Source organism: Balearica regulorum, chromosome 1, assembly GCF_011004875.1.
Source record: "Balearica regulorum gibbericeps isolate bBalReg1 chromosome 1, bBalReg1.pri, whole genome shotgun sequence".
Lineage (NCBI taxonomy): Eukaryota > Metazoa > Chordata > Aves > Gruiformes > Gruidae > Balearica > Balearica regulorum.
Genome location: NC_046184.1, coordinates 102,151,429 through 102,175,967, shown reverse-complemented (window position 1 = coordinate 102,175,967; position 24,539 = coordinate 102,151,429). Strand labels below are relative to the sequence as shown.

The following is a 24,539-nucleotide window of genomic DNA, read 5'->3' as shown; positions in this document are numbered from 1 at the left end:
GCTTCATACTGGAAAATAACTTTGTCATGCCATGGAATCAAGCAAATTAAGAGCCCCCTGCTACCAATTTCCTAAACGGATGTCTCTTCTCAACAATTATACTGCAGACATTTGTTAGCACAATAACCAATGACGAAGCCGAGCTTCCTTCTAAGGCATACTTCTTGCCCACACAAAAAACCCCAAGGAAGTACAGTCACAACAGCCGAATAAAAGGTCACAAGTACCTCTTCTCTACTCTTAGCGAAAGAGGAGCCAGCAAGACACCAGCTTCTTGTATTTTGAAGACTGGTCAAGATCTTGCTTCTGGATATTCTGTAACAACCATCATGGCAGCAAAAGATTTTTTAATTACATTAGGCTGGAAAAAAAAATGGATTAAGAAAAAATCAAACAGTTCTTTCCTTAAAGCCTATTAAGGCTAACAGACCATAAGCCTTGGTCTGACAAGTTTTTAGCCAGACAGGGAAAAACATGCATGATCCTGTCAGTGGCACAGGGCAAGGAGCCGCAGCTGGAGTGCATCTATTTTTCTAGCTGGAAGAAAATTTGTAGGGAAAGAGGACTGAGAAATAATGACCTCGTGTTCAAAATGCCCATTATGTCTGATGAACAAACTTCCTTTTCATTGCATTTCCTTATCCCACCAGGAGGGGATGAGAGAAGAAGAAAGAAGAATCTCCTGCTTCCCTGAATACAGTGCTGCTAACAGCAGCCCCCTGAGGCTCCAGCTGTTCATCACAGGTTTGTTTCAGAGACCCAAACTTGTAATAATCACTTGTCTTTACAAGGGTACCTCGAGCAATGTGCAGGGATTTGATTGTGCTAGCATCTGTAAATACTGAGCATTGTTATTTCAGAGTTGCTCTGCAGCACGACATTCTGGGGACCATTAGAGGCACTCCACACCACGGCATCTGAGCAACCTTTGATGAAATTAAATGGCCCTGATTAAACTAGCCAACAGTCAGAGCAAATGAAGAACACTGGCAAGATTTAACGGATTATTTGAACTAGATACTTTCTAGCCTAAGTGCATTTACTTCAGTCCTTCAATTCCAGGGTGATCTGCACAGCTGGCAGTTTTCAATATATTTATGAAGCACAAGCACTGGAATGTCCACTTTACATGGAGAGACACTTAAGTAGTTCATTCACCCAAGATCTCCTAGTATCTTTGAAGTCACAAAGGAACAGAAGGGGCCCCACCGCCCTGCCTGGCACCAGCTGCTGGGCATCGTGGGGCACGTGGGATCCTGGGCGCGCACGGCGAACGTCAAGGTGGCAAGGAGATGTCCTGGTGCAGAGGAGAGAAATCAGTTCAGGGAGGCGTAAAGATGCCAGCACACTTGTTTGATCTGTATTGCCCTGCTCCAGAATCCAACAGGGACCTTCCCAAAATAGTTTTGGCACAGATATCAACTTCTTCTAACTGAAGAACGCTAGCATTTAAACTGACTCATCTATTTTGTAAGCCTGAAGAGGCACATTTTGCCACAGGTCTGCAAACTGGGCAGAGGCGAACCAGTGAAGGGGGCAGCAGAGTTCACTGCGTGGGGCAGAGGCAGCTGCTTTTGTCATGCATTACCCACATGAACACCGCCTCCATCATTCGTGCGGGATGTTGCTGCAGAAGCAACATCTGCACAAAGAATAAACATCCTTCTTGCCATCCAACTTCAACACTGCTCACTACAGGAAAAGTAATTATCTGTTAATCATCACAGAAGTCAGAAGCCAACATAAAAGCAGCAGATATAAAAAACCCAAAAACCAACACACTATGTCAGGTACCTGTTTATCTCAATTAAAATCTTTATCCATTCAACATAATAAGGAGCATAAACCTACTGATCCCATTAAATACAGCTGAAACATCTTACAGCAATGCTTTTCATCATAACAAAAGGTTAATCTAATGAACCTGTACCTCATTTGATGGTTATTAGAAGTAGTCAAATTTTATTTTGGGGGTTGTTTTGTTGTGGTTTGGGGTTTTTTTTTGGGGGGGGGGGCACGGGGGCAGTTGTGGGGGGTTTTTTGTCAGGGTTAGTTTTCTTTTGCTTCTTTCCTCGGCATTCTTCTGTACTTACTTTCCATGTTATATCTCATCTCCAACTGAGATATATGAGAAACCTTCATGGCATTTAAAAGTCTGCAGCATTTATTCCACTGGTAGCTGAAAATAATAGGGAAGCAAGGACTTCAGTGCATTTGAGCATTTTTTCCCTCCTACAGCACTATCTCAGATCAATTCTGAAATCTCCTATGCTGTTTGTTAGAGGTTTTTTTAAAATTAAAATTTGGATTTAGACTAGTTGATGAATAAATGGTTACACCTATGATGTTTTCTTCCATGCAGTGCTGCATACTTTCTAGTGAACTGAGAGTATTGACAGTCAATATTGTGGTCAAATGAAGTCATACTGGAGTAATCAAAAGAAAAAAAAATATATAGGTGCAGTCTTAATAAAACATTATTTCCAACACAACAGATTCTAAGATTTTAGGACAAACTTAGCTGTGTGGCCTAAATTAGCTCCTAATGATAAAACATTTCATTATCAGAAAGATAACAAAGAAACTGGAATAAATTATTTGCAGAAGGAAAATATTGTGATTGCTTACCTGGGTCTAAAGCAATCCATTTGAATTATCACAAAGGATAATAAATGTTGCAGTAGAGGCCAACCAACAGCAAACCCAGAAACTGCAGCTAACGGTGTTGGAATTTTTAAACCCCAAACCCCAGAGTAAAACACCTACAAACAGATGGCACTTGCAAGTAAAGACAATATATTTGATTTCTTCAGATGCTGGCAACAACATTCATTTTCCTAATGTAGGAAGTGACTACCCAGACCCCGAGGGCTCAGTTATCCCCCCGCTAAGCGGGAGCTGTGCTCAGAGGCAGAGAGGAACATGCACCCCTCGCACGTACCCAGGCACAGGGAGCAGTGGGAGCTGGAGCTTGCTGTGCTCTGACAGCAGGTGCAACAGGGCTCCCACCTTCACAGGGGCTGAAATTCTTACTGGAGCCCCAAATATCCACCCACAATCTTCAGGGACAAATGTCACTGCTGGAGGGTAGATTCTTCCCCATGCCTCCCAGTGCTCGGTGCAGTGTGGCCTGGCCAGGCTGGGGGACGCCAGGGCGGTGCGGTGCTCTCCCTCCCAACCAGCCCTCTCCCGCAGCCCCCAGCAAGGCAAAACAAGCCAAGGACAGTGACGGGGTCAGCCACAGCTCAGCCACCCCAGGCACCCCCCCAGCCAGGGCAGACAAGCAGGGTTTTCCCATGGGAGGGAGCAGGGGCGCTCACAGAGGTTACAGACCTCCCTACCGTGAGGGTATACACATGCGGTGTGCCTACAGCCAAAGCACCCCCTGCCACCACCCGTTCCTGGCCATCAGGTCACAGCTCTGCGGTGCCAGGGAGGCAAAAGTTTACTTCTGTGCCTTTTAGTTTGACTAAGTATGCTTTTATGCTGGCTGCACACTCCAGCTGTATAAATAAGTCAGCATAAAGTTACAGCAGCTCCCAGGCACATCAGATATGAAGAGGCTCCACTGGCTCCTTACCCGAGATATCACTGCCTGTTCACAAACTCCCTCTCCTGGTTTGGTTTTTTGTGGCAGTTTTTGTTTTATTTTGGGGTTTTGGCGGTTGGTTTTGTCTTTTGGTTTAAAGTGCATGCTCCAAAGAAACCATGGCACAATCCTCAGTAGTTTAACCTTCAAGCATTGGAGAGGGAGTTCGTGTAGCACAGGACTTATGTACTTAGTCCTTAACATTCTGCAGTGGATTAAACCCACTGGGGTTTTTTAGCATTTGCTGCACTACATATTATAAATCACAGACATATCACAAAGGTACTATGATATAGCTGAATGGGCCATATAAAATTAGTGTCATCAGCTAGCAATTTGGCTATTTCTCCTCAGGCTTGCTAGTTTTACTTGAAGCTGTAGATACTCAGGTCAACTGATCAGGGAGAGCACCCTCTCTACGTATGTGTATATAACTACCTGTAGCTAGATCTGTGCCTTTTTAAGAAAGCCTCTAAATCTTGGGACTACGAGGGGGAATGTTTGATCTATATGACCTAGCTACACCCTAAAGATTATGATTCAACAAACAAAGAGGTAAAAGAAACCCAGAATGTAATCTCATCATTTAGTGGCTAAAAATGGGAAAAATTGAAATTAGAAAAAGAAACAAGGGACTATACAGATGTGGAGACTTCCCTGAATCTGTTCATTGTTCCAGAAGGGTTAATATTAAAATATTCTTCAGCTTCAAAAGGCAAAAGACTTATTTTCAACAATAAGAAAACATAGTTTTGAATAATTACTTCTTAAAATAGAAAACATAGAAGTGATGGACAAAAATATGATACAATATATACGCATACCTACATGAAGGTGTACAATGTGAGACCCCATACTATATTTCTCATTACTTGTCAACAGTATATTGCTGTTAAAATGTTAAAAGCCTCTTTCCATAAATTTCAGCAGCTTCAAAGGGTAAAACTGAAAAGGCATTTTAGCAGAGAGCTTCAAAGTTATAATTTGGTCTTTTCCAGTCTCCTGATTAAAAAAAAAAAAAAAAAAAAATAGTAGTTTCTCATGCAATAGTCCCTAGTTAAATCCTTCAACTTCCCAATGCGAGAGTTGGGCTGTAAGCAATCCAGGGAAAGGAATTCAGCATTTCCAACAGTGCTAAGCACTACACTGCTCCCACACATAGCCAACAAGCTAGATCTTACAGAAGCAATGGCTTGCCTTTGAGTTTTCCAGGCCTCTTCCAGTCTCTGAGGATCAGTACATTAAGCATTTGCCTCTGTCCTTTACTCCTGCTTTTTACCATGTCATTATGTGAAAACACATCTTATAATCTTTATCTCTCTCAGAAACTATAGGGGCCATAGACAGCCTGCAGTTGCTGAGAATCCACTGGAGGTTTTTGAACTCTCCTAAAGCAGTTCAGAGTACGGATGTGCCTTCTGCAGATTTGGGCAATTAGATAGTGTCAGTTTAATGCCTTTCTTCATGACCAAATTAATATTACATGTTGTCATGCACAAGTACTGTCAAACACCTTTTTTTTTAAACAGTCTTGGTGAAATATATTGCAAATATAGACCAAGATCACAAAGAAATGTTCTTATCATATAAAAAAAGACAAATTTCATTTTCTCAGCATACAGCTTAAGAAGAAAACAGCTGCTGGAATTATTGTTTCTTTATGTTAGTATTATAATCTAAATCTAAAAGATAGCTTCGTTCAACCCTCTTTTGAAACTGCATACTTTTTTCTTACTCAGGAAACAAAGAGCTCAAGTGCTGTCTACAAGCATCCCTAGAATAAACTAGTATCTAAACTTCTCTACAGCGTTGAAGGCTTTCATAATCGCAAAGTTGTGTTTTAAAAGATCTTAGAAAGCCAACATCAACAGATTTTCAAGGGCGGGGGGGGGAATCAACAGTAAAAATCCCTTGAAATTTTGTTTGGAAATAGTTTCTTTGGCTTATCATTTAAGATACTTTAGCTGCTTTATCAATGAGAAATTTTGGGGATCAACTGAAGCTAGATAATCTTGTTAGACAATTGCTGTCTGTACTGAATTCCTGGGACAACAATAAGGTTGTTTTTTGTAATTAATTCTGAATCATGTGCTTAAATTTTAAGAAGCCACTCACAGTCATCTGTGCTGTATGTCAAGTGTCACAACTACATTTGAATTATGCAGAGGAAAAAAGTTGTGTGTGACAGTCTGTTATTTTCCTATCAGAAATTAAAATGAGTTCACAAAGTGTTAGAGAGCTTAAGACCTTATTTAGTAATCACAGAGTGTGCACCAGGAGACCTGCCAGATCCAGGAAGCTTCCTAGGGAAGATAAATCCTTGTTTCTGCATTTGGACATATTTTAACACCGTCCTGCGGCTATGAGCTTTCAAGAAAGTGTTGTACCCCTAAAAACATACCCAAAGCCAAATGTTTCCAGGAATTATTCAGCAAGCTGTGATGCCAGTTGACCACAGAGACCGTCATTCTCTGCCAAAACACAGTGCCACCATCCCCATCCCCACTGCACACAAGTCATTTCCAGACCAGCTGCCTGCCGGCGGCCACCCCGGCTTGGCTCCCTCCCATCCTCACCGCAGTGGCCCATGCCGAGCCAAGCAAACATGCCAGTTCGCTCAGAAATGCCAAACGCTGTCTTCCATCGCATCGCGCAGACGTGCTATTTGGCATCCTGGTTCTTCAAAGAAATTACTGTATTTGTATGTGTTCAGTGCGATTCAGCAGCAGCGTGGGATATAGATGCATGCAAGCACTATGCAGGGGGTATTCCAGCACCCTTTCTCCCCAGGCATTCTACTTCCTCCAGTTCTCCCCCCAGCTTCCCCATCTGATGCACTCTATCTCCACAGCTCTCCTCACCACACACTTAGAATCATAGAATCATAGAATGGTTTGGGTTGGAAGGGACCTTAAAGATCATCTAGTTCCAACCCCCCTGCCACGGGCAGGGACACCCTCCACTAGACCACGTTGCCCAAAGCCTCATCCAACCTGGCCTTGAACACTTCCAGGGATGGGGTCTCCACAACCTCTCTGGGCAACCTGTTCCAGTGCCTCACCGCCCTCACAGGGAAGAATTTCTTTCTAACATCTAATCTAAATTGACCCTCCTTCAGCTGAAACCCATTGCCCCTTGTCCTGTCACCACACTCCCTGATAAACAGTCCCTCTCCAGCTTTCCTGTAGGCCCCTTCAGGTACTGGAAGGCCGCAATTAGATCTCCCTGGAGCCTTCTTTTCTCCAGGCTGAACAATCCCAACTCTCTCAGCCTGTCCTCACAGGAGAGGTGCTCCAGCCCTCTGATCAGCTTTGTGGCCCTCTGGACTCGCTCCAACTTGATTTTATGCAGACTGTCCAGGGACTTATTTTTCCAAGTACCAATACTTTTAAAGAGGACCATGTTGTAATGCAATAACAAACTGAAGTAGAGTGACAGGCACGCTCAAGAGCTGCAGAGGAAAGCTAAAGCCCGATCTGCACTAGAGAAGTTTTGCCAGAATAGCAGCATCCCAGATCTCAGATGTAGACAGTTGATACAGGCCTGGAACAAATGCTTTTTTGCCCTAAGCACGTATGCCAATTCACTGAGTGAACTAAACTCGTCTGGCTAAAACATTCAGTTGTGTCAATGGTAGGATTTAAACCCTTAAAAACACAATAATTAACCCACACACAACTGGAAAAGCACACGAAAGCAGCAATTGAGTACTGCCTAGGTATCTGGTACCTACTCCCTTTGAAAGATACGCTCCCTAGACAAACGTTTTCTGTGGTGCTCGTGGAAAGTCTGACCGGTTACCTGCCCACATTAACGCTCTGCCTCCACACAGGAGAAACCACATACTGGAATGGCTCCACATTTTGTATCACCAGCACTGCAGCACCTCATGCCAAGTACAGCAAAGGTCACATCCTTTGTAGTACAGACCTAAATTTGAAGGCACAGAACCTGGGCTTTGGAAAGACAGCCCCCAACCTAAGTATACACAGTGGTGAATAAATCAATCTTAGTAGAAATATCTAAAAAAACATTGCAGTGCCAGTTAGGAAGCACCAGTCTCAACAGTATGATTATATCTCTCTGCCTCTTCTCTACACAAGTTCTACCAACAAAGTCTCTGTGTGGTTTTGAGTCCACTGCAAGTCAGCCCAGCCACAGCTATCTCATGCAGCCTGACCTCAGCAGAGTTTAGTTACCACTTCTAAAATGAAAACTCCTGGGCAAGTTCCCAGGTGGAGATTTTATCTGACAGCTCCAATACAGCACCTTTCTGTGCAAGTATCTCAGATCCACTTAGTAAGATTTCCCCAGCCCTCCACCTGCCTGTTCAGAGCTCCACCTCTGCTCTCAAAGTTCACTTTTTCCATGCTAAGCTTTTGCGCAGCGGTTTCAAGACAGACACTGCGCATTACAGACCTTAACGAGATGACCCTCAGGCTCAAAGTACATAACCCCTATCAGACCCAAGTACAAACTCACCGTTCTTAAACAGATTTGTTTCATCCAAAAGAGTATTATTTCCCTCTATTCACATTTAACATGATGAATGTTAATATCATTACTAAGCTAATTATCATTAGTACATAAACAGTTGTTATCTAAAGACACATCAGGAAGGATTTTTACAAGCGCAAATACTGGTTTCAGAAGCAATTGTAGCTCCCAAGCACAGATGGTAGTTATAAGTACTTTATCCTTCCATGGTTATTTTAGTCTTACCTCTAGTAAGTATCTGGTTAGCCTACACAGGAACAGGTGATAAAAACAGGATCGCTGAAAACAAGTATAATCTTCCTTTTCATCAGGAAAAGTTTGCAGGATCAGTTTCCAGCAGAATAAGCAAGCTGGGTGTTTCCAACTGGCTTACAGATCAGTTTGGCCAACAGAGCAAGGAATGCCACTAGCAGGTGAAACACTTCATCATTTCAAAGCCAGCTGAAGCCTGTTTGAGTGAGAGAGGGGCAGGATCTATCCCTGCCACTGGCACAACTTTGTGTTCACTTGATGCACAAAGGTTGTTAGTGCTGTCTGTAGCAATTTAAATACCCTTAGTTCAATCAGTTGCTCATTTTGCTTTCTGAGTCCTGTTCCTGTTTTTAAATTAAAGACACATTTTTCTAGGGAACCCACATGGAGAAAAGCAAGCAAACACCCTCCCAGTACACTCAGAAAACTTGTATTCGAAAGCAGTACTTATATTCTAATCAGCGAGTTTTCTTGCTGCCAGTGCTTAAAGCAATGTAAAACAAACCAGGCCCAAAAATCAAGAGCCGTAAACTTCTAACAGTTCAGTCTAAATTCAGAATCCCAAACAGTAGGCTCATGATGCCCTTCCCAAAAGCATTCCCAGCCATGTTTCTCCAGTAACCGGTGTTTCATATTATTTTCCAGGTTTACTCAAAGCCAGAGGAATGTTGTTTTCCAAACCTGGAAGGACAGACTAATGCTGTTCAACAACAGCAATCTTATTACTATTTTGTAAGTCTCAGACATAAATGGATGGTTATTGGCTTAATAACATATACGCATGCTCCTGCAAAACTGAGGAGCATCAACAACATTCTCTTTTCTTTGAGTGGCCACTAGACAAATTCTGTGTTTACCTTTGTGATAAGGCTGCGTAGACATTTTCCCCCATGCTTTCTAAACAAGATGATATATGTGCTTTTACAGACAAGGAAGTACGTACATTCTGGTCACCTTAACATGCCTTATCTGGGAGGGAAGGAAAAAAGATTTCCAGAAGTGGCTCATTCCTCAAAAATAATAATGTTCACATATCAAAGTTGACAGACACACTATCTTAGATGAAAAGCAGCTTCCTTTGTTTACAGGGCTCTTGTTCTGCAATCGAAGGCTAATATTTTAATGGGTCAACTGAAATACCATACTTGTATTTTAATAGCAGTTATAGATTAATTTACTGTGTTAAGATTCATAACGAAGATAAAGTACAAGACGTCATTTTCACCAGTCTTAAAATCAGGACAATATAATGCAATCGAAGCTTCAAGTCTTCCAAATTTTTCCAACAACAGCTGAATATTGAAAAGGTAATAATAAAAGACAACACTTCCAACTGCATCAAGGGCAACTTCCATGGAATTTGAGATATCAGTGATAAGCTGATAGATTCAGCTTAGTCCTTCAAGAGGGGGACTAAGTTGCCAGTTCCACAAAAGCAGCCTTAAAAAAATCTGGACAGTAATAATAGTTACAGATCACTGGTGAACTCATTCTATAATTGTTGAAATACAGATTTCTCTTCAGTTCAGCAAGTTTGTTTTCATTCACCAAAGTAAATTCACTGCTCAGAGAAGAGAGCTCCAAGTCTTCCGTGCTTCATTTTGAAGTCTTATGTCAGGTATGTGGCCATAAGGAGATGCCCACACCACAGGGCAGAGGGACTCTGCCTTGCCTGTGAGGCGGGAGCTCAGTAGACTCACCCGGGGATAACAGCAAAGTCCGAGCTGGAAGTACCATGTGTAGTTATGCCAGTATGCCCACAGCACCTGGGGGTATCACCTGAGATTAAATCTTCCCTGCACTAAATGCATACAAGAGATAATTCACGCTACTAAGAGAAGGCAATACAAATATGCAAAGTAGGGTAGTAGGGAAATACTCCTGTAGCTATTTTACAGAGAATTAACTCAGCACTTGAATGAATTTTCTCAAAAATTGACAAGGAAAGCCTGCAGCAAGGAGGCAGAAGCCAGCTCTCCTGCATCCTAATCCAGTGCCCTGTTTACAGGATCATCCTCCATACTCCTAAAAGTGGTTCAGTTGCTTGCTGAGGACAGAAGCCAGTGATGGCCACTGACAGAACTGAGTTCAACTTAGCAAGAGAAAATCCAGAATTAGTTCATCCTGGAAGTGATCAAAAGAGAGAGAAGCGACAGTCCTTAAATGCTGCCAGAGTTTCAATTCCACATATTTATAAAATAATCTTTTTTAGCTAATGATCACCCAATAATGTTGTGTGAATTCCTACCACAGTTAGCAGAGGATCCCCATTCCACTTGGACAGGAAAGCCACCAAACTGCGACTGGCAGTCCTAAGCAGCACAGCCCACTGAATGGCTCTGTAACCTCAAAGGGAGCCACTACCTTGGAGGGCTGATCTTGTCACCATACAGCTGTCTTCCTTGGATGGAGCCACGCTCTTTGGTCTGCACAGCAGCCCATGGGGACCACCCTGGACACCTGCGGCTGGGGCTCTGAGGGCAATAGCAGGAGGGTCTTAACACTTCACATAGGAACAGGAGGGCATATGTCCCGGGCTGCATCAAAAATAGCATGACCAGCAGGTCGAGGGTGGTCATTCTGCCCCTCTACTCTGCTCTCATGAGACTTCACCTGGAGTACTGTGTCCAGCTCTGGGGGCCCCAGTACAGGAGAGACATGGAGCTGTTGGAGAGAGTCCAGAGGAGGGCCACAAAGATGATCAGAGGGCTGGAGCACCTCTCCTGTGAGGACAGGCTGAGAGAGTTGGGGTTGTTCAGCCTGGAGAAGAGAAGGCTCCGGGGAGATCTCATTGCAGCCTTCCAGTACCTGAAGGGGCCTACAGGAAAGCTGGGGAGGGACTGTTTATCAGGGAGTGTAGTGACAGGACAAGGGGCAATGGGTTTCAGCTGAAGGAGGGTCAATTTAGATTAGATGTTAGAAAGAAATTCTTCCCTGTGAGGGTGGTGAGGCACTGGAACAGGTTGCCCAGAGAGGTTGTGGAGGCCCCATCCCTGGAAGTGTTCAAGGCCAGGTTGGATGGGGCTTTGGGCAACCTGGTCTAGTGGAGGGTGTCCCTGCCCATGGCAGGGGGGTTGGAACTAGATGGTCTTTGAGGTCCCTTCCAACCCAAATGATTCTATGATTCTATGGGTACCATTAAAGAACAAGTTACGTCCCCAAACAGGAGACCCCAGCACAATTATCCATCTAACAGTAATACACTAAAAATTCAGTGCGGTGGTATTAAATACTGCTGTATTTTCATGCTAGCAGCCTGAATGAAATCTGAGCATACCAGCTGATAACCTTAAAACCACAGAGAGAAGCAGCATCACTGCACATGGCAAGTACGCACATTTCTGTCACTGTACTTCTCATAAAGAGCCTCCAAATCACTGCAGCACTAAGGAAACCTACTTATTCCTACACAACAGTTTTGCAACCCCACCCATACTATTTTTCTTACTCCATGGTCTCAAACTGAATAATCTTTCAAAAGCTATTAATCAGCTTTCATTATCTCTAAATTGCTTTTTGCTTGCTTGCAATTAAGGACTAATATCCAAAGAGTTAGAAATGTATAAGGTAATTAACCATAATGAGTAACTGCTCTAAAATATGATCAGCTGCTGGATATCAACAGAAGTCTTAGTTTGTCCCAATAAACTTTCTTTTCCATGTATTTATACAAGCTCAGAAATGAAGCTTCATTTAGCAGAGGTTGAACATTCACCACATAATACTATATGTGCCTACTCCTTCCCTGGAAGGCAGCTAGCTATAGACAAAAATATCTGCAAACTAGCAATTACTGTGGATTCAGAAGGTTTTAAGGTGACACTGACATGATGAAAGATCTATTTTTATGCATGTGTAGTATATATCAGATTCAGAGACAGGGACACAGAGAGAAAGAGAGCACACACATGCTGTAATCAGCTCATGCACAGGACAAGATTCTGCTCAGCATTTGTAAATATCACCACGTAAAATACATTTCCTTTCTTTGTTCTTCCATTCAATTAAATGTTGGTCAAGCAATGCTAAAAATCTTTTTGAGTAGGTCAGCAGCATATTAAGCATTGCCCAGGTTAGAATATCAAACCAAATTAGTAAGCTGGGTCCAAGGTTATAAACAGTATATGAGAGTCTTTTTCAGTCACTCCAGCATAATATCAAAAAGCTTTGGTTATATTAGAGACTCATTTTTCCTAAGAAAAATTATTCATTTATTTCACGTATTTCCCTACCTGTGGCATCCAATGCAACACAAGTGCAACCCACTCGCTACACTCCAAATTTGTCAGAGAAAACCCCACTTAGGGGTTCATCAGGTAGATCTCACATATACAAGAAATTGCAGGTCAACACTCGGCAAGAGGATAAAATCTGATACTCTTACCCTGAGTTGCAAGCTCTAGTCTAAAAAGCTGGAAACTCCTACTTCAGCTGCCGGCCGTAGAGTGCTCAGAAACCCTTTTTCATCAGAAAGTAGGGGGCACATCCCCAGAACATAACTGAGACTTTATTTCATCAGTATTTCCCTGCTTTTTGCTTCCTGCAGAGCCATAAGAGAAGGAGTTACACTGTTTCTGTAGAAGTGCCATTAGCAGAACAACTAGCATCCAAGTTTTCTGCAGTTTCCTCTGGCAGCAACCACAGAAGAGCAAAACCTGAGGAAAAGTAATGATGTTCTCAAGACTCTAATCTATGTATAATATTTCAGTCAGACAATAAGTCAACGATTTGAAGCTTTAAAATACATTCAGCTGTTTCATTTTAGAGATGTGTAAGAGGATGCTCTAAAATGAAACTTTCAACACAGAATTGTTTCTTCTCCTGTTTGTACTGTAATGTTTCACATTTCTGTTTTCTCTTGCAAACTACGTCCCAGTTTAGAAAGGCCATGCTTACCTATACACAAGGAAGGACTCACGCACTGATGAGGAAAAAGGAGTTTATAGAGAGAAAAGCAGCATGATGCCTGCTTCCTGTGGATTAAAGTTTTCAACAGTCATTACCTCGCTTGGTGGAATAGACAATACTAGCCTAAAAGCAGTATTAGCACTTACTTTAGGATGAGATTGTCCACGTTTTACCAGTTTCAAGACTCCACTACAATCCATTCAGAGTAAGCACTCAGCAGGAGAGCTGGCTCTGCATCCCAGGGGCCATGCTGATGCCGCTGATGCCGCTGCCCTGCTCGAGGAAGAAGGCTGGTTCCCCCATGCAGTGGCGTGCAGCACCCCACGGGGCAGTGCCATTTCGGCGCCACAGCACGCTCCTCTCCCCTGCCATGCAAATGTGCCCTTCTCAACAGCACAACCAAGGAGAAAGAGGAGGGTCCTATTCTGGAGGCAGAGCATCCCACATAGCGCTAGCCAGGAAAGTCTGTCTGGAGCCAGAATAATTTCTAATGATAAGTCTGAGGTTCTTGTAAGTTTGGGGCCCATAGTCTTTTAAGATGACAATAATCAAGACTTCCTTGAGACTAAGGATGCACTTTCTGAATGTTTTTACTTTTCCAACAGGTAACTGCTACTGGTAAAGATCACCTTTAAAAAGGAAGATGGATTTAATAAACTCAACTGAACAAAATGGTACATCAGAAGAACTATTCAAATGGGTGACATCCAAGATTCTCATTTCCATTACCCTGTCTGTGCTTGCACTAATGACAACGGCCATCAATTCGCTCGTGATGACTGCAATAATTGTGACAAGAAAGCTCCACCATCCGGCCAACTATCTAATCTGCTCTCTTGCAGTGACTGATTTCCTTGTGGCAGTCCTAGTGATGCCCTTCAGCATTGTCTACATTGTAAAGGAGACTTGGATCATGGGGCAAGTGGTGTGTGACATTTGGCTGAGCGTGGACATTACATGCTGCACGTGTTCCATCTTGCACCTCTCTGCCATTGCTTTGGACCGGTACAGAGCAATCACGGATGCTGTGGAATATGCACGTAAAAGGACACCTAAGCATGCTGGCATCATGATTGCAGTGGTATGGATCATATCCATTTTTATCTCCATGCCGCCTTTGTTTTGGCGGCACCAGACGACCAGCAGGGACGATGAATGCATCATCAAACATGACCACATTGTTTTCACCATTTACTCTACATTTGGCGCTTTCTATATCCCACTAGCCTTGATTCTGATCCTTTATTACAAGATCTACAAGGCAGCAAAGACATTTCACAGAAGAAGTGTCAGCCGGATCATAAGGGAGGAGGTAAATGGACAAGTCCTTTTGGACACAGGTGAAAGAAGCACCAAATCGGCTTCAATGCCCAGCACGGTGGAGAAGACATCAGATCCCCTGGTAGACTGTGATAAAACCAATAGCACCCTACGAAGCCCCAGATCTGAATCTAAGCACGAGAAGTCCTGGAAAAAACAGAGAATCTCCAGCACAAGAGAGCGAAAGGCAGCAACTACTCTGGGTCTGATCTTGGGGGCATTTGTGATCTGCTGGCTCCCTTTTTTCGTAAAAGAAGTAGTTGTTAATACCTGTGAAAGATGTCACATCTCAGAAGACATGTCTAATTTCCTAGCATGGCTGGGATATATAAATTCCCTTATTAACCCTCTAATCTACACAATCTTTAATGAAGATTTCAAGAAAGCCTTCCAGAAGCTTGTGCGGTGTAGGCAATATCTTTAAGAGCTTATGTCCATGTAAGGAGAACATACTCATTGTTTTTTAACCTGTATAAATTTATATTACTGAAATGACATTTGTTGTATTTAAGGAAAAGCACCAAGACTCTGTATTTACATTATGGCTTTTTTTGTATCAATAGTACTGGGAGCATAAATTGCCCAAGTTTTAAAGAGATGGATCATCTGGGATCAGTTTTGCTCTGGAAAAAGAGGTAGCATATTGTGGCTCTGATCCAGCTGGGATTTGCACAGCTGCCTAGCTTGAAACATAAGGTATTACTTTAAATATGAAGGAAATATACACTTGAAATAGACAAAGAAATTTTTTTTAAAAAGTAATCCTCAGTCATCAATGAAATTTTAAGTTTTAAACCCTAATCGCAAATAATAGGACAGAAAATATAGCTTGGAATTAAGACATGATTTTATTAGTTTGGCACAGGCCTGCAGCATACAGCCAAGCCAGTCCCAGCAAAGGGTAGTAGCTTTAAACATACCTAGCATTGTCCTATGTTGATCAGCTGAGTGCACCTGCAGCCTCGTCTTCTCCTGTAGATGAAGGACTTCCCTGTGTTGTGCCCTCGCAGCACCCCAGCAGCAGGCGAGGTGCTTTCATGAGTTACCAGTTTCACAGCAAGCCAGTGTTGGGGGACCTCTGCCATTGCACACCCACAATGTGGGCATAGCCCCAAGGGAAACAGCCAGACACATGGTGCTTGGTGCCCTGAGACACTGCTGAAGTAGGGACTAGAGAGGGTATGCTCCTAAAGAGCAGCTGGTCCTCCTAATGGAGATGTTAGAAGGGAGAGAGAAGCATGAGACACTCCTTCCGTTGTGTCCTCATCCCTACCTCACACACCTGGCCAGGCATGGCCCCTGTGACTTTCAGCACCAAACCCAGCCACTCAGTTTGTGCCAGGGCCCCCAGAGCATTGCTGATGGTGGGTGGCTTAGTGAGGTTTGGTTGAGGGCCACCTAATGAAGAACTCAGTCTGACAGCTCTGGCTCACCATGTTCAGCCCTCCAGCCCCAGAAGCCCAATATCACTCAAGTCTTTTCTCGATTGCCTCAAGCACTAGGGCTGTGCACCCTCTTTCCAAGCACGTGAGAAAGCAGAGACCGACCACGGTCCTGGCAGTGTGGGTCCCTGGAAAAGGCTGTGCAGCAGCTTCTCCAGTAAGGGCATGGGGAGCAACTTCAGTATGCAGTGCCTCTGGGCAGGGGATCCTGTGGGACGCTCGCTAGCTGGTACCTCCAAACCCCTCCTTCCCCCAGAGCATCTAGTCCATGTCCCCAGTCTCAGAAGAGCCAAAAGGACCTTGTAGGCACTCCAGCCAGCCCTGGCCAATTTACCCCTGAGCGCAGATGAGTCACTAAGAGCCACACCAGAACCCAGGGATGGGCTTTGCACTTTCCAGGACAAATAGATTCAGGCTGTGTCACTAAGACCCCAAATTTTAATTCACTGCCAGCCATTCACACACAGATTCATACAGATTGGTAGGGGTTGGAAGGGACCTCTGGAGATCACCTAGTCCAACCCCCCTGCTACAGCAGGATCACTTAGAGCAGATTGCACAGGATTAATTTGCTGTCTAGCAGGAATAGGGATTCGAGGCTCCTTTCAGGAACTACGAACACTGCTGTCAGCAGCAAGTGTCCTGCAAAGGCACTCTGATTTGGCACGTGGGCCAGCAGCTTAGGGACATCACATAGAAGCTGAGACATGAGACCACTATGCACACCCCTAGTTTGGGAAAGGTATCACCCCTCTTTGCTCTTGCTCTTCCAAGAGACTTTCAGTGGTTTGCATTAGACAAGAAAACCCAGAAAGAGGCCATCGTTGTCATTTCTCTCTCCCCTTCTCCCTCCCCTGTTTAACAAACTGTGGAGTTTAATAATTTTTGTATTTTGCCCACTAGCTACCAGCTGACAGAACAGCTGTCAGAGGTGTTTCTTGCAAAATGACGAGATTTGAAACCGAGATATTGTACCAATTTGCTTCTGTCACTTGCAACTTACTGTATTCTGCTTTCACATCTAGGTCCAAATGAGATGCTAATCAGAAGTACCAGAAACGGTGCATTTGCTTTACTGTTTCTTTTAACCCAGCGAGGAGTCTAATGGAAAGCTCACTTGTCATGCTGTGTAGCTATAGCGCAGCAGTAGCACAGCTAAATTTTGAAGATACTAGGATGCGACAGAATGGAATTTGGCTCATGCTCAGTGCAAGCTAGCGCACTTTATTACCATTGCAGTCAGAGCACAGCCTCTGCAGCCCCCGTGACCTCGGCAATGGCTGCATTATGCTGAAAGAAAAAAAACCCAAAAAACCTGCTTTAAACATCAGCTGTGCTCTGCTGTCTCCAGAAAGAGCCGTGGGATTCAGCTTTCTAAAAAGATTAGCAGAACGCAGCAAAGAAAACCCCACTGGAACATTTAAGACTGAAGACCTCTATTTCCCACGTTTCCTGAGTACTGAGTCATAATGTTGGATATCTAGGGGCAGGACTTCCTCTCCCCCTGCTTCTCTCTTTATGACTGCTGGAGGGTAGACTACATTGTTTATCCTCTCACACGTAAGAAGTTTGATAATATCTTGTGAAATCAAATTGGAAGAAAAAATAGGGGTTGCTTTTGAGAAGAAAAGATACTTAAAATACTCATGTTTAAATAAAAACAGATAAAGCTCAAAGAATGCAACAATATGTAGATAAACAAAAACCAGCTGTCATTTATGCACTGTTAACAGTATTATACTCTGAATCTAATTAAGCTGCTAAATGTTTCTCAAGATGCAGGGTGGTTTCTTTTGTGTTGTTTTCACTGTTCACCCTTCAACACCCCAGAGGTGTAAGATGCAACTACAAGAAACCTAAGCAAAGTGGGTAGTTCTTGTATTAAAAGCACTTGCAGCTTGTGGACCATCGTTTCTTGGTGTCTGACTGCAGCTCATCACTCATTCTCTAACAGAATCCACTGTGCCAAACACTTTATCACACAACCCCACACAGTATCATTTCATCTCTAGTATTTATTCGTGTATGTATGTGTCAAGAAAAAACGTGAGATCCTCTTTCAATATGCATAAAGGTTAAGATTCCTGTGGGATGCTGCTTCCCGCTCCCCATGAAGTGCACAAGCATCCACTGGAGCTCAGCACTGGATTCAAGGAGCAAGAGGGAGCAAGATTTTATGCACTGGAGCTAAGATTTTTTTGCAAGTAGCTCTGTGCCCTGTGAGAGTTGAGTCTCAGCAAATAGAAAAAAATATGTCTGGTTTCCTCTCTCCACGAGAAGACAGTGTGCGTGTATTGCAGGGAAAGGGGCTACATCTCCTCTAGGGTTTGCACAAAGGTTCCCGGATCCCTCTCCCTGCTGCAGCTGCCCACCATCCGCCCATCAGTTTAGATTTTTTTCTCACACCCAGAGAACTGGATTGGGAGCAGCTGACCTGCTCCCACTTCAGCTTTCACAGAGAATGATTCCTGAAGCAGCTGTGAACACTATATCCAGTTCAGGTGGATGGTTTTTGCTAACAGCAAGCAGTTAAATACACCTCATTATCCTGTACTCATTTCTTTGCCTTTCCTCCCTGCCAGATGCTTTATTGGTGTCCTCTCCTCTTGTGGATGGCATATCCCTACAAAGGGCTTGGGGATACAAATATACTTTTGTTTCAGTGATGCAGTCACACTTGTTAACGCATGACTGTACCACCCAGAAACACCCACCTCATCTAAATGCGCTTTTGGCAGTCACTGTGTTCAGCTGGTGCCTAATTGTTCTTGGTGCTAGGGAGGTACACGGAAATAACTATGTGCCAAATTATTTTCTCCAGTAGTTACAAACTCAGCACATTATTTCTAGGCAAGTACATGTTAGTATTTGGCCTTTGCATTTCAGATTCCCTCACAGAGGGGAAACAGAAAATCACCCCTATAGCCATTGGAAGGAAAGGCTTTTTTGAACTCTACACACCAAAGAGTAGATGCTGCAAGAAAAGTGAGAGGAAACCCTTGTAAACAGCTCTGTAAGGATTAAGCATAAACCTAACACTGTGTCTCATCTAGAAACAAGAGCTGCACCAGTGCACGGGCAGCTGTTCTGAGACGGAGAGCTGATGGGTCAGCAGTCATCTACTGGTCACGGTGGGCACTCGCAAGCACTCCAGCACCCAAGCGGGCAGTAAATAGTGTCTGCTGGTGGCTCTCGTATTCCTCCTCCAAAAAGTGCTGCTGTCCTACAGGGACAATCATACCAATAGTAGAACAGCTAAAAATTGCCAGGGAGATGTTGATATCTCCTCCCCTGCAAAATCCTGAAATGAATTAAACAGATAATTTTTTTCAGGATTTGTCAGTTGTCTGCTGGGGAGCCTGTGTCGAATTTCTTATTTTCCTCCTCAACCAGGAAGGTTAAACCTCTAAGATCAACATAAACATTTCTTTGATTTAGTGTTCATAGCCATCATTTAGTAACTCAAGAAATGAAAGCCTTGATGATACTAAGCTTGGCTAAGAAGAAAGATTACAGAGAACAGAGCAAACAGAAGTCAGCAGCATCAGTGTGAACAGTCAAGGTTACTGACTGAATTCAAAACAGCCTTTCTGGTGTCAAATCCCTCACTCATTACGGACACCAATGACTGAAAGAAACCTTATATCCTCAGGAACTTACTAAGTATGAGTTTCCTAAATTCCAGTTGTTTACTTCATGTTCAAGTGAGTTACTTCTTAAGTAAGAAATTTGTGACTCAGGAAAATTTCCGAGGGAAATATTTTTAGGCAAGGAAAAAGTACTGTGTTTCAGTAGTCATACTACATTAGTACAATTAATATTAAAAATCACAGTTGAGGCAGAGTAAAGTCAAAGAAGATGCTTATTGAATGCTGTTACTTTCTGTCTACTAGTAGCTCAAATCAATTGTATCCAGTCTTTGAGGCATATATTTATTTAAACTATACTTTGAAGGTATTCACTGTTATATACCAGACGGACAGCACCAACAAAATTAGCCTCCCTTTCCACTTTAAAGCAAGATAGTTCCTATACATTCATACTTTCTCTCACTAAATTAGATCTTTTCCTGTTCTTCCCGTACACTCGTTGATTTGAAACGCGGAGCAGTATTGTATGGTTTGGGTTTAAAGACAGAAAACCATGTTTAACACCACAAAAAGCGCTAACTGCTAAGATAATGCTAGAAGAGCAATTAATCTTCTCGCTTTCAGTTTAGATCATGACTGGTAGTAGACATTTAATGCAATAGCTAGCTCTCTGCTGGCAGCACTCCAAGATGCAAAAGCTGTGGCTAATTTGTATGACAGCAAGCGTCTGCTAAGCAACTCACTTTTGGCTAAGCCTAGTTTCCCATATTTCACAGTACAAAGCTGCATAAAATACTCCACAGCCATGAAATAAGAAACCAGCCAGTTTGCACTCCAGTCGTTTCCAGTCTGGCAGTCACTAGAAGATAGTTGCTCCACAAACACACACCATTAACCAGCAGGAGCAAAGCTGTGTCTTTATCCACAGCAAAAATAGTCAAAATCTTTCATATCCATCTATTATTCTGGAGGTAGCCCAGATGCAGCCTGAACTGGCTCGTGACCAGGTGAGCTCAACACAGACCAGCACTGCTCCCCAACCAGATGCAAAGAGAGATCTCTTCAAGGGGAATGCCACCAGGATCAAGCTTGGTCAGTACTAACCAGTAACAAAACAAAGAGCAATCCAGCATCTGGCTCATCTTCCCTAGCAAGGGGAGTTCAACCTTAACATCAGTTCCTACAGCTTGTTTTCTATCCTAACTGAGCTGGACTCTTTCAGCCCATCCAGGAAGTTTAGCAAGGCAGTGTTGAACTACCTCATTAGTTCTGGGCTGGTCAGTACAGGTTTTGCATGCCCCATCATCATAAAGTCCAGCTCTGAAGCTTGAGGTCATCATTCAGCTTGGGTAAATGCAAAAACATTGGAATTTAAGATGATAAATATTCAAGTTAAGCGTTTTCAGGTTGTGGATTTTTCTTCCACATCTGCTTTGACAGCAAGTAAACTATGGTCATTTTGAACCCAAAACAGTTTTCCAAGCTATATCTATAACAGCTAAGCATAACCTTATTTTTCCACACACATAAATCTAAGTTATATTACCATTGGACTGTTTCTAACCTCGTTCATTGATGGTCTTTTGCATTTTGATAAGTATTTTTCCCATCTTGTTTTCAAAGTGTGGAAGAAATATTAATTAACTGATTACCTGCAACAGGTAGGAGGTCTTACCTCCCTTTTACAGGTAGAAAACCAGAAGGGAAGTAGGCACCCAGCACCTCAACCTGGGTGAGGTCCTGGGGTGCCATTCAGCATACACAAGAAGAGAAGGAAATAAAGGGTGTTTTCAAAACTAGTGCGAGAATCACAGAATCACAAAATGGTTGAGGTTGGAAGGGATGTCTGGAGGTCACCTCATCCAACCCCCTTGCTCAAGCAGCACCACCTACAGCAGACCGTCCAGGACCAAGTCCAGATGGCTTTTTAATCTCTCCAAGGACAGACACTCCACAACCTCTCTGGGCAACCTGTGCCAGTGCTCAGTCACCCTCACAGTGAGAGTGTCCCTTAGATTCAGACGGAGCCTCCTGTGTTCCAGGCCCATTGCCTCTTGGCCTGTCACTGGGCCCCACTGAAAAGAGCCCGGCTCCATCTCCTCTGCACCCTCCTTTCAGGTATTCACATACACTGATCAGTTTTCCCTGAGCCTTCTCCACGCTGAACAGTCCCAGTTCTCTCAGCCTTTCCTCACAGGAGAGATGCTGCATTCCTTCATCATCTTAGCGGCGCTTCACGGGACTCTCTCCAGTATGTCCCTGTCTCTCCCGTACTGGGGAGCCCAGAACTGTACCCAGCACGGCAGCTGTGGCCTCACCAGTGCTGAGCAGAGGGGAAGGATCACCTCCCTTCACCTGCTGGCAACGCTCCTCCTAATGTAGCCCAGGACACCGTTGGCCACCTTTGCCACAAGTGTGCACGTGGCTCATGTTCAGCTTTGGGTCCTCCAGGATGCCCCCAGGTCCTTCTTTGCCAAGCTGCTTTCCAGCTTGTCAGCCCCTGGCATGTACTAGTGCATGGGGTTGCTCCTCCCCAGGTGCAGAATTTTGAGCATCCCTCTGTTGAACTGCACGAGGAATCACATACTACAGTCTGAAGGAGGAAAATGAGAGCTGTGGAGCGAAGCAAAGCAAAAAAGGGGAAGGAGGAGGAGAACAGGAAGAGACAAAGACTGAGCAGTTTTCTCCTTACAGAGCCAGGCAGCCTTGAAATAAACTTGCTTGAACTCATCACAACTCAGATCCAAGTAACAGAAGCGCCAGTTCGCTTTAAAGCTGCCTAGCACCTCCCAGGAGCTGAGCACGGATTGGGAGGGGAGCTTGTTTTGCCATCTCCATCCCACCCAGGGTCAGTACAGCACTCTGTATCTGAGCACGCAGGATCCTTCTGGAAGACTAGTGTGACAATACTGGTCAGCACCAGGCTCGCACAGTTGATGAGACCAGGGAATTGCAAGTACTGAGATTTTAAAGGCTACAAACAGCAGAGAAAAAAAATTGAGTAGTATCAAAGCACATATTTTAAAATCTCATCTATGTTTCAACACTGCCCTCTCCCCCTCTTAAAAGCCACCCTAAGCACAGGAAGAGTGCTGAATGGAGACTTGTTCCTTGCTTTAGACATGGCCAGGTTTATACCCTCAGCTTGCTTTATTTTCCACAAATACAAGTTACACAAAGTCAAACTACTACCATGTTTCCTGCCTCTCCTTGTTAAATACCCCAGTGTATGCCAATCCTCCCCAACCTCTGCCAGCCTGGCCTTCACCTGTGTCTCCAGCTGGCTGAACACGATGTCAAAGCACTTCATAACCAATTTACTCCACCGCTTCTCTTTTTTCTTTGACTGGAGAAGAATAACAAAAAGCAACTGAAACATCCTCCAAGTTCTAAATCTGCAAACAAGAAAGGAAAAAAATGAAATAAAATGAAGCAGTCTAACTTCAACAGAAAATAAACCAAGTAACACTTCTCCGAGCCATCCTTTCTATTCACTCCCCCACTCCACACTCTGACTGTTCTTACCCACAACACAACACACACCACGAATGAAGGGCAAGAGTTATTTCAATAGAAGTTTTGCCTTATTTTGTGTTACTGGACAAAAGAGCTCATGTAAAGATCCTTCAGGGGAACGAGGAAGGCTATGAAATGATAACCTCTCCTGCCTTCTCTCATCCTTCGCTGTACAAGGAAGACCGAAGGAGGAGAGATGCATTAACAAATTAACGTGCAGACAAGGAAACACGGCACAGATGAAAGAGGCGTCAGGAGAAAAGCCAGAGCTTTCACCACGGCCTGGATTCGGCCTCTGTTCGGTGAGAAGCTCTCAGCAGGTTGAGCAGCTTTGCCTCAGCCACCCGATGCCGGGTGAAGGGTGCAGCCGGCAGCCCGAGCCCCCGCTCCAAGGGGTACGGGGCAGCTGCAGCCACCAGGCAGGAGCAAGCGCAAAGCCGCGGCCTCCCTGCAGTCACCCTCCTGCAGGCCCAGGGAAACCAGAGCCGAGACCCGACAAGCTGGGGGGCGGCTCACCCCTCTGCTCAAGAGGTGCCTTGGCTCAGATGGGTCTGAGCTGCTGCAAAGTTTAGGCTCGGTTACATTTACTAAGCGGGTTTTGAAACTAAAACCCAGCATACGTGAAGGCAAGAAAGCAGGCCGTATACATATAAGGGATTCTAGAAACACAGGAGAAACAGGAGGCAATTTTTAAACTGTTCTAGCCGCCCCAGGCCACTCGCGCGAAGGGGACCTGATGCAGTGTCAGGACGTGGGTTGTGCCCGCTCGCCAGGAACAGGAGCCCACCCCCCCCGTCCCCCCCGGCTTGCCCAGACGCTGTGCCGCTGCCGGGGCGGGGGAAGCCCACAGCCGGAGGGCGCCGCCGGACGACGAGCGGGCGGGCGGGCGGTCCCCGGGCGGGCGGTTCCCCCTAGCGGCCCCGGGAGCGCCGCCGCCGCCGGGCCCCGGCCGCGGGGTTCCCTCAGGGCAACGGCCCCGCCGCGTCCCGGGGCCGTCCCCCATGGGCAGCCAGGGGCCGCACCCCCCCACCGGGGGTCCCCCCTTCCGACCGTGGCTGCCTACCCGGCCTCGCTTGAGCAGCTTTCCTCCCGCACCCCCTCCAGCCCATCCGCAGGGTCAGCTCCTCCGGCAGCGGAGGAGTCCTCCAGCCCTTGTCCGGTTGAAAACCCCCGCTCCCCATTGTCCCCAGCACCCCGCGCAGTGCTGCCCCATGCCCGGCAGTCACCCAGCAGGCATCCCCCGCGGCCGGGGCTGAGGGGGGGGTTAGCGTGTGGCAGCACAAAGGGTTCGGCGAGTCGGGAAACCACCAGCACGGGATCCCTCCCCTTCGCAGCAAGGTTCTCAGACCCTATATGTCTGCCTGCGCTCCCCTTCATTAGGGCTTGATCATCAATGACCAGCGTCTAGTGATTTAGAGACTTACT

General features: G+C 44.8%; 1 protein-coding gene across 2 annotated transcripts in view; it reads left to right on the top strand.

Annotated features, from left to right (window-relative positions):
- The window catches only part of HTR1F (5-hydroxytryptamine receptor 1F), a 121,088-nt gene extending 103,243 nt beyond the window's left edge, over nucleotides 1-17,845 (top strand). For both annotated transcript variants that reach the window (XM_075742917.1, XM_075742918.1), the window contains one exon: nucleotides 13,852-17,845. In XM_075742917.1, coding sequence (XP_075599032.1) covers nucleotides 13,890-14,990 — 1,101 coding nt within the window. In that variant the 5' untranslated portion in view covers nucleotides 13,852-13,889 and the 3' untranslated portion in view covers nucleotides 14,991-17,845. The remainder of the gene's footprint in view (nucleotides 1-13,851) is intronic.
- Nucleotides 17,846-24,539: the final 6,694 nt, after the last annotated feature.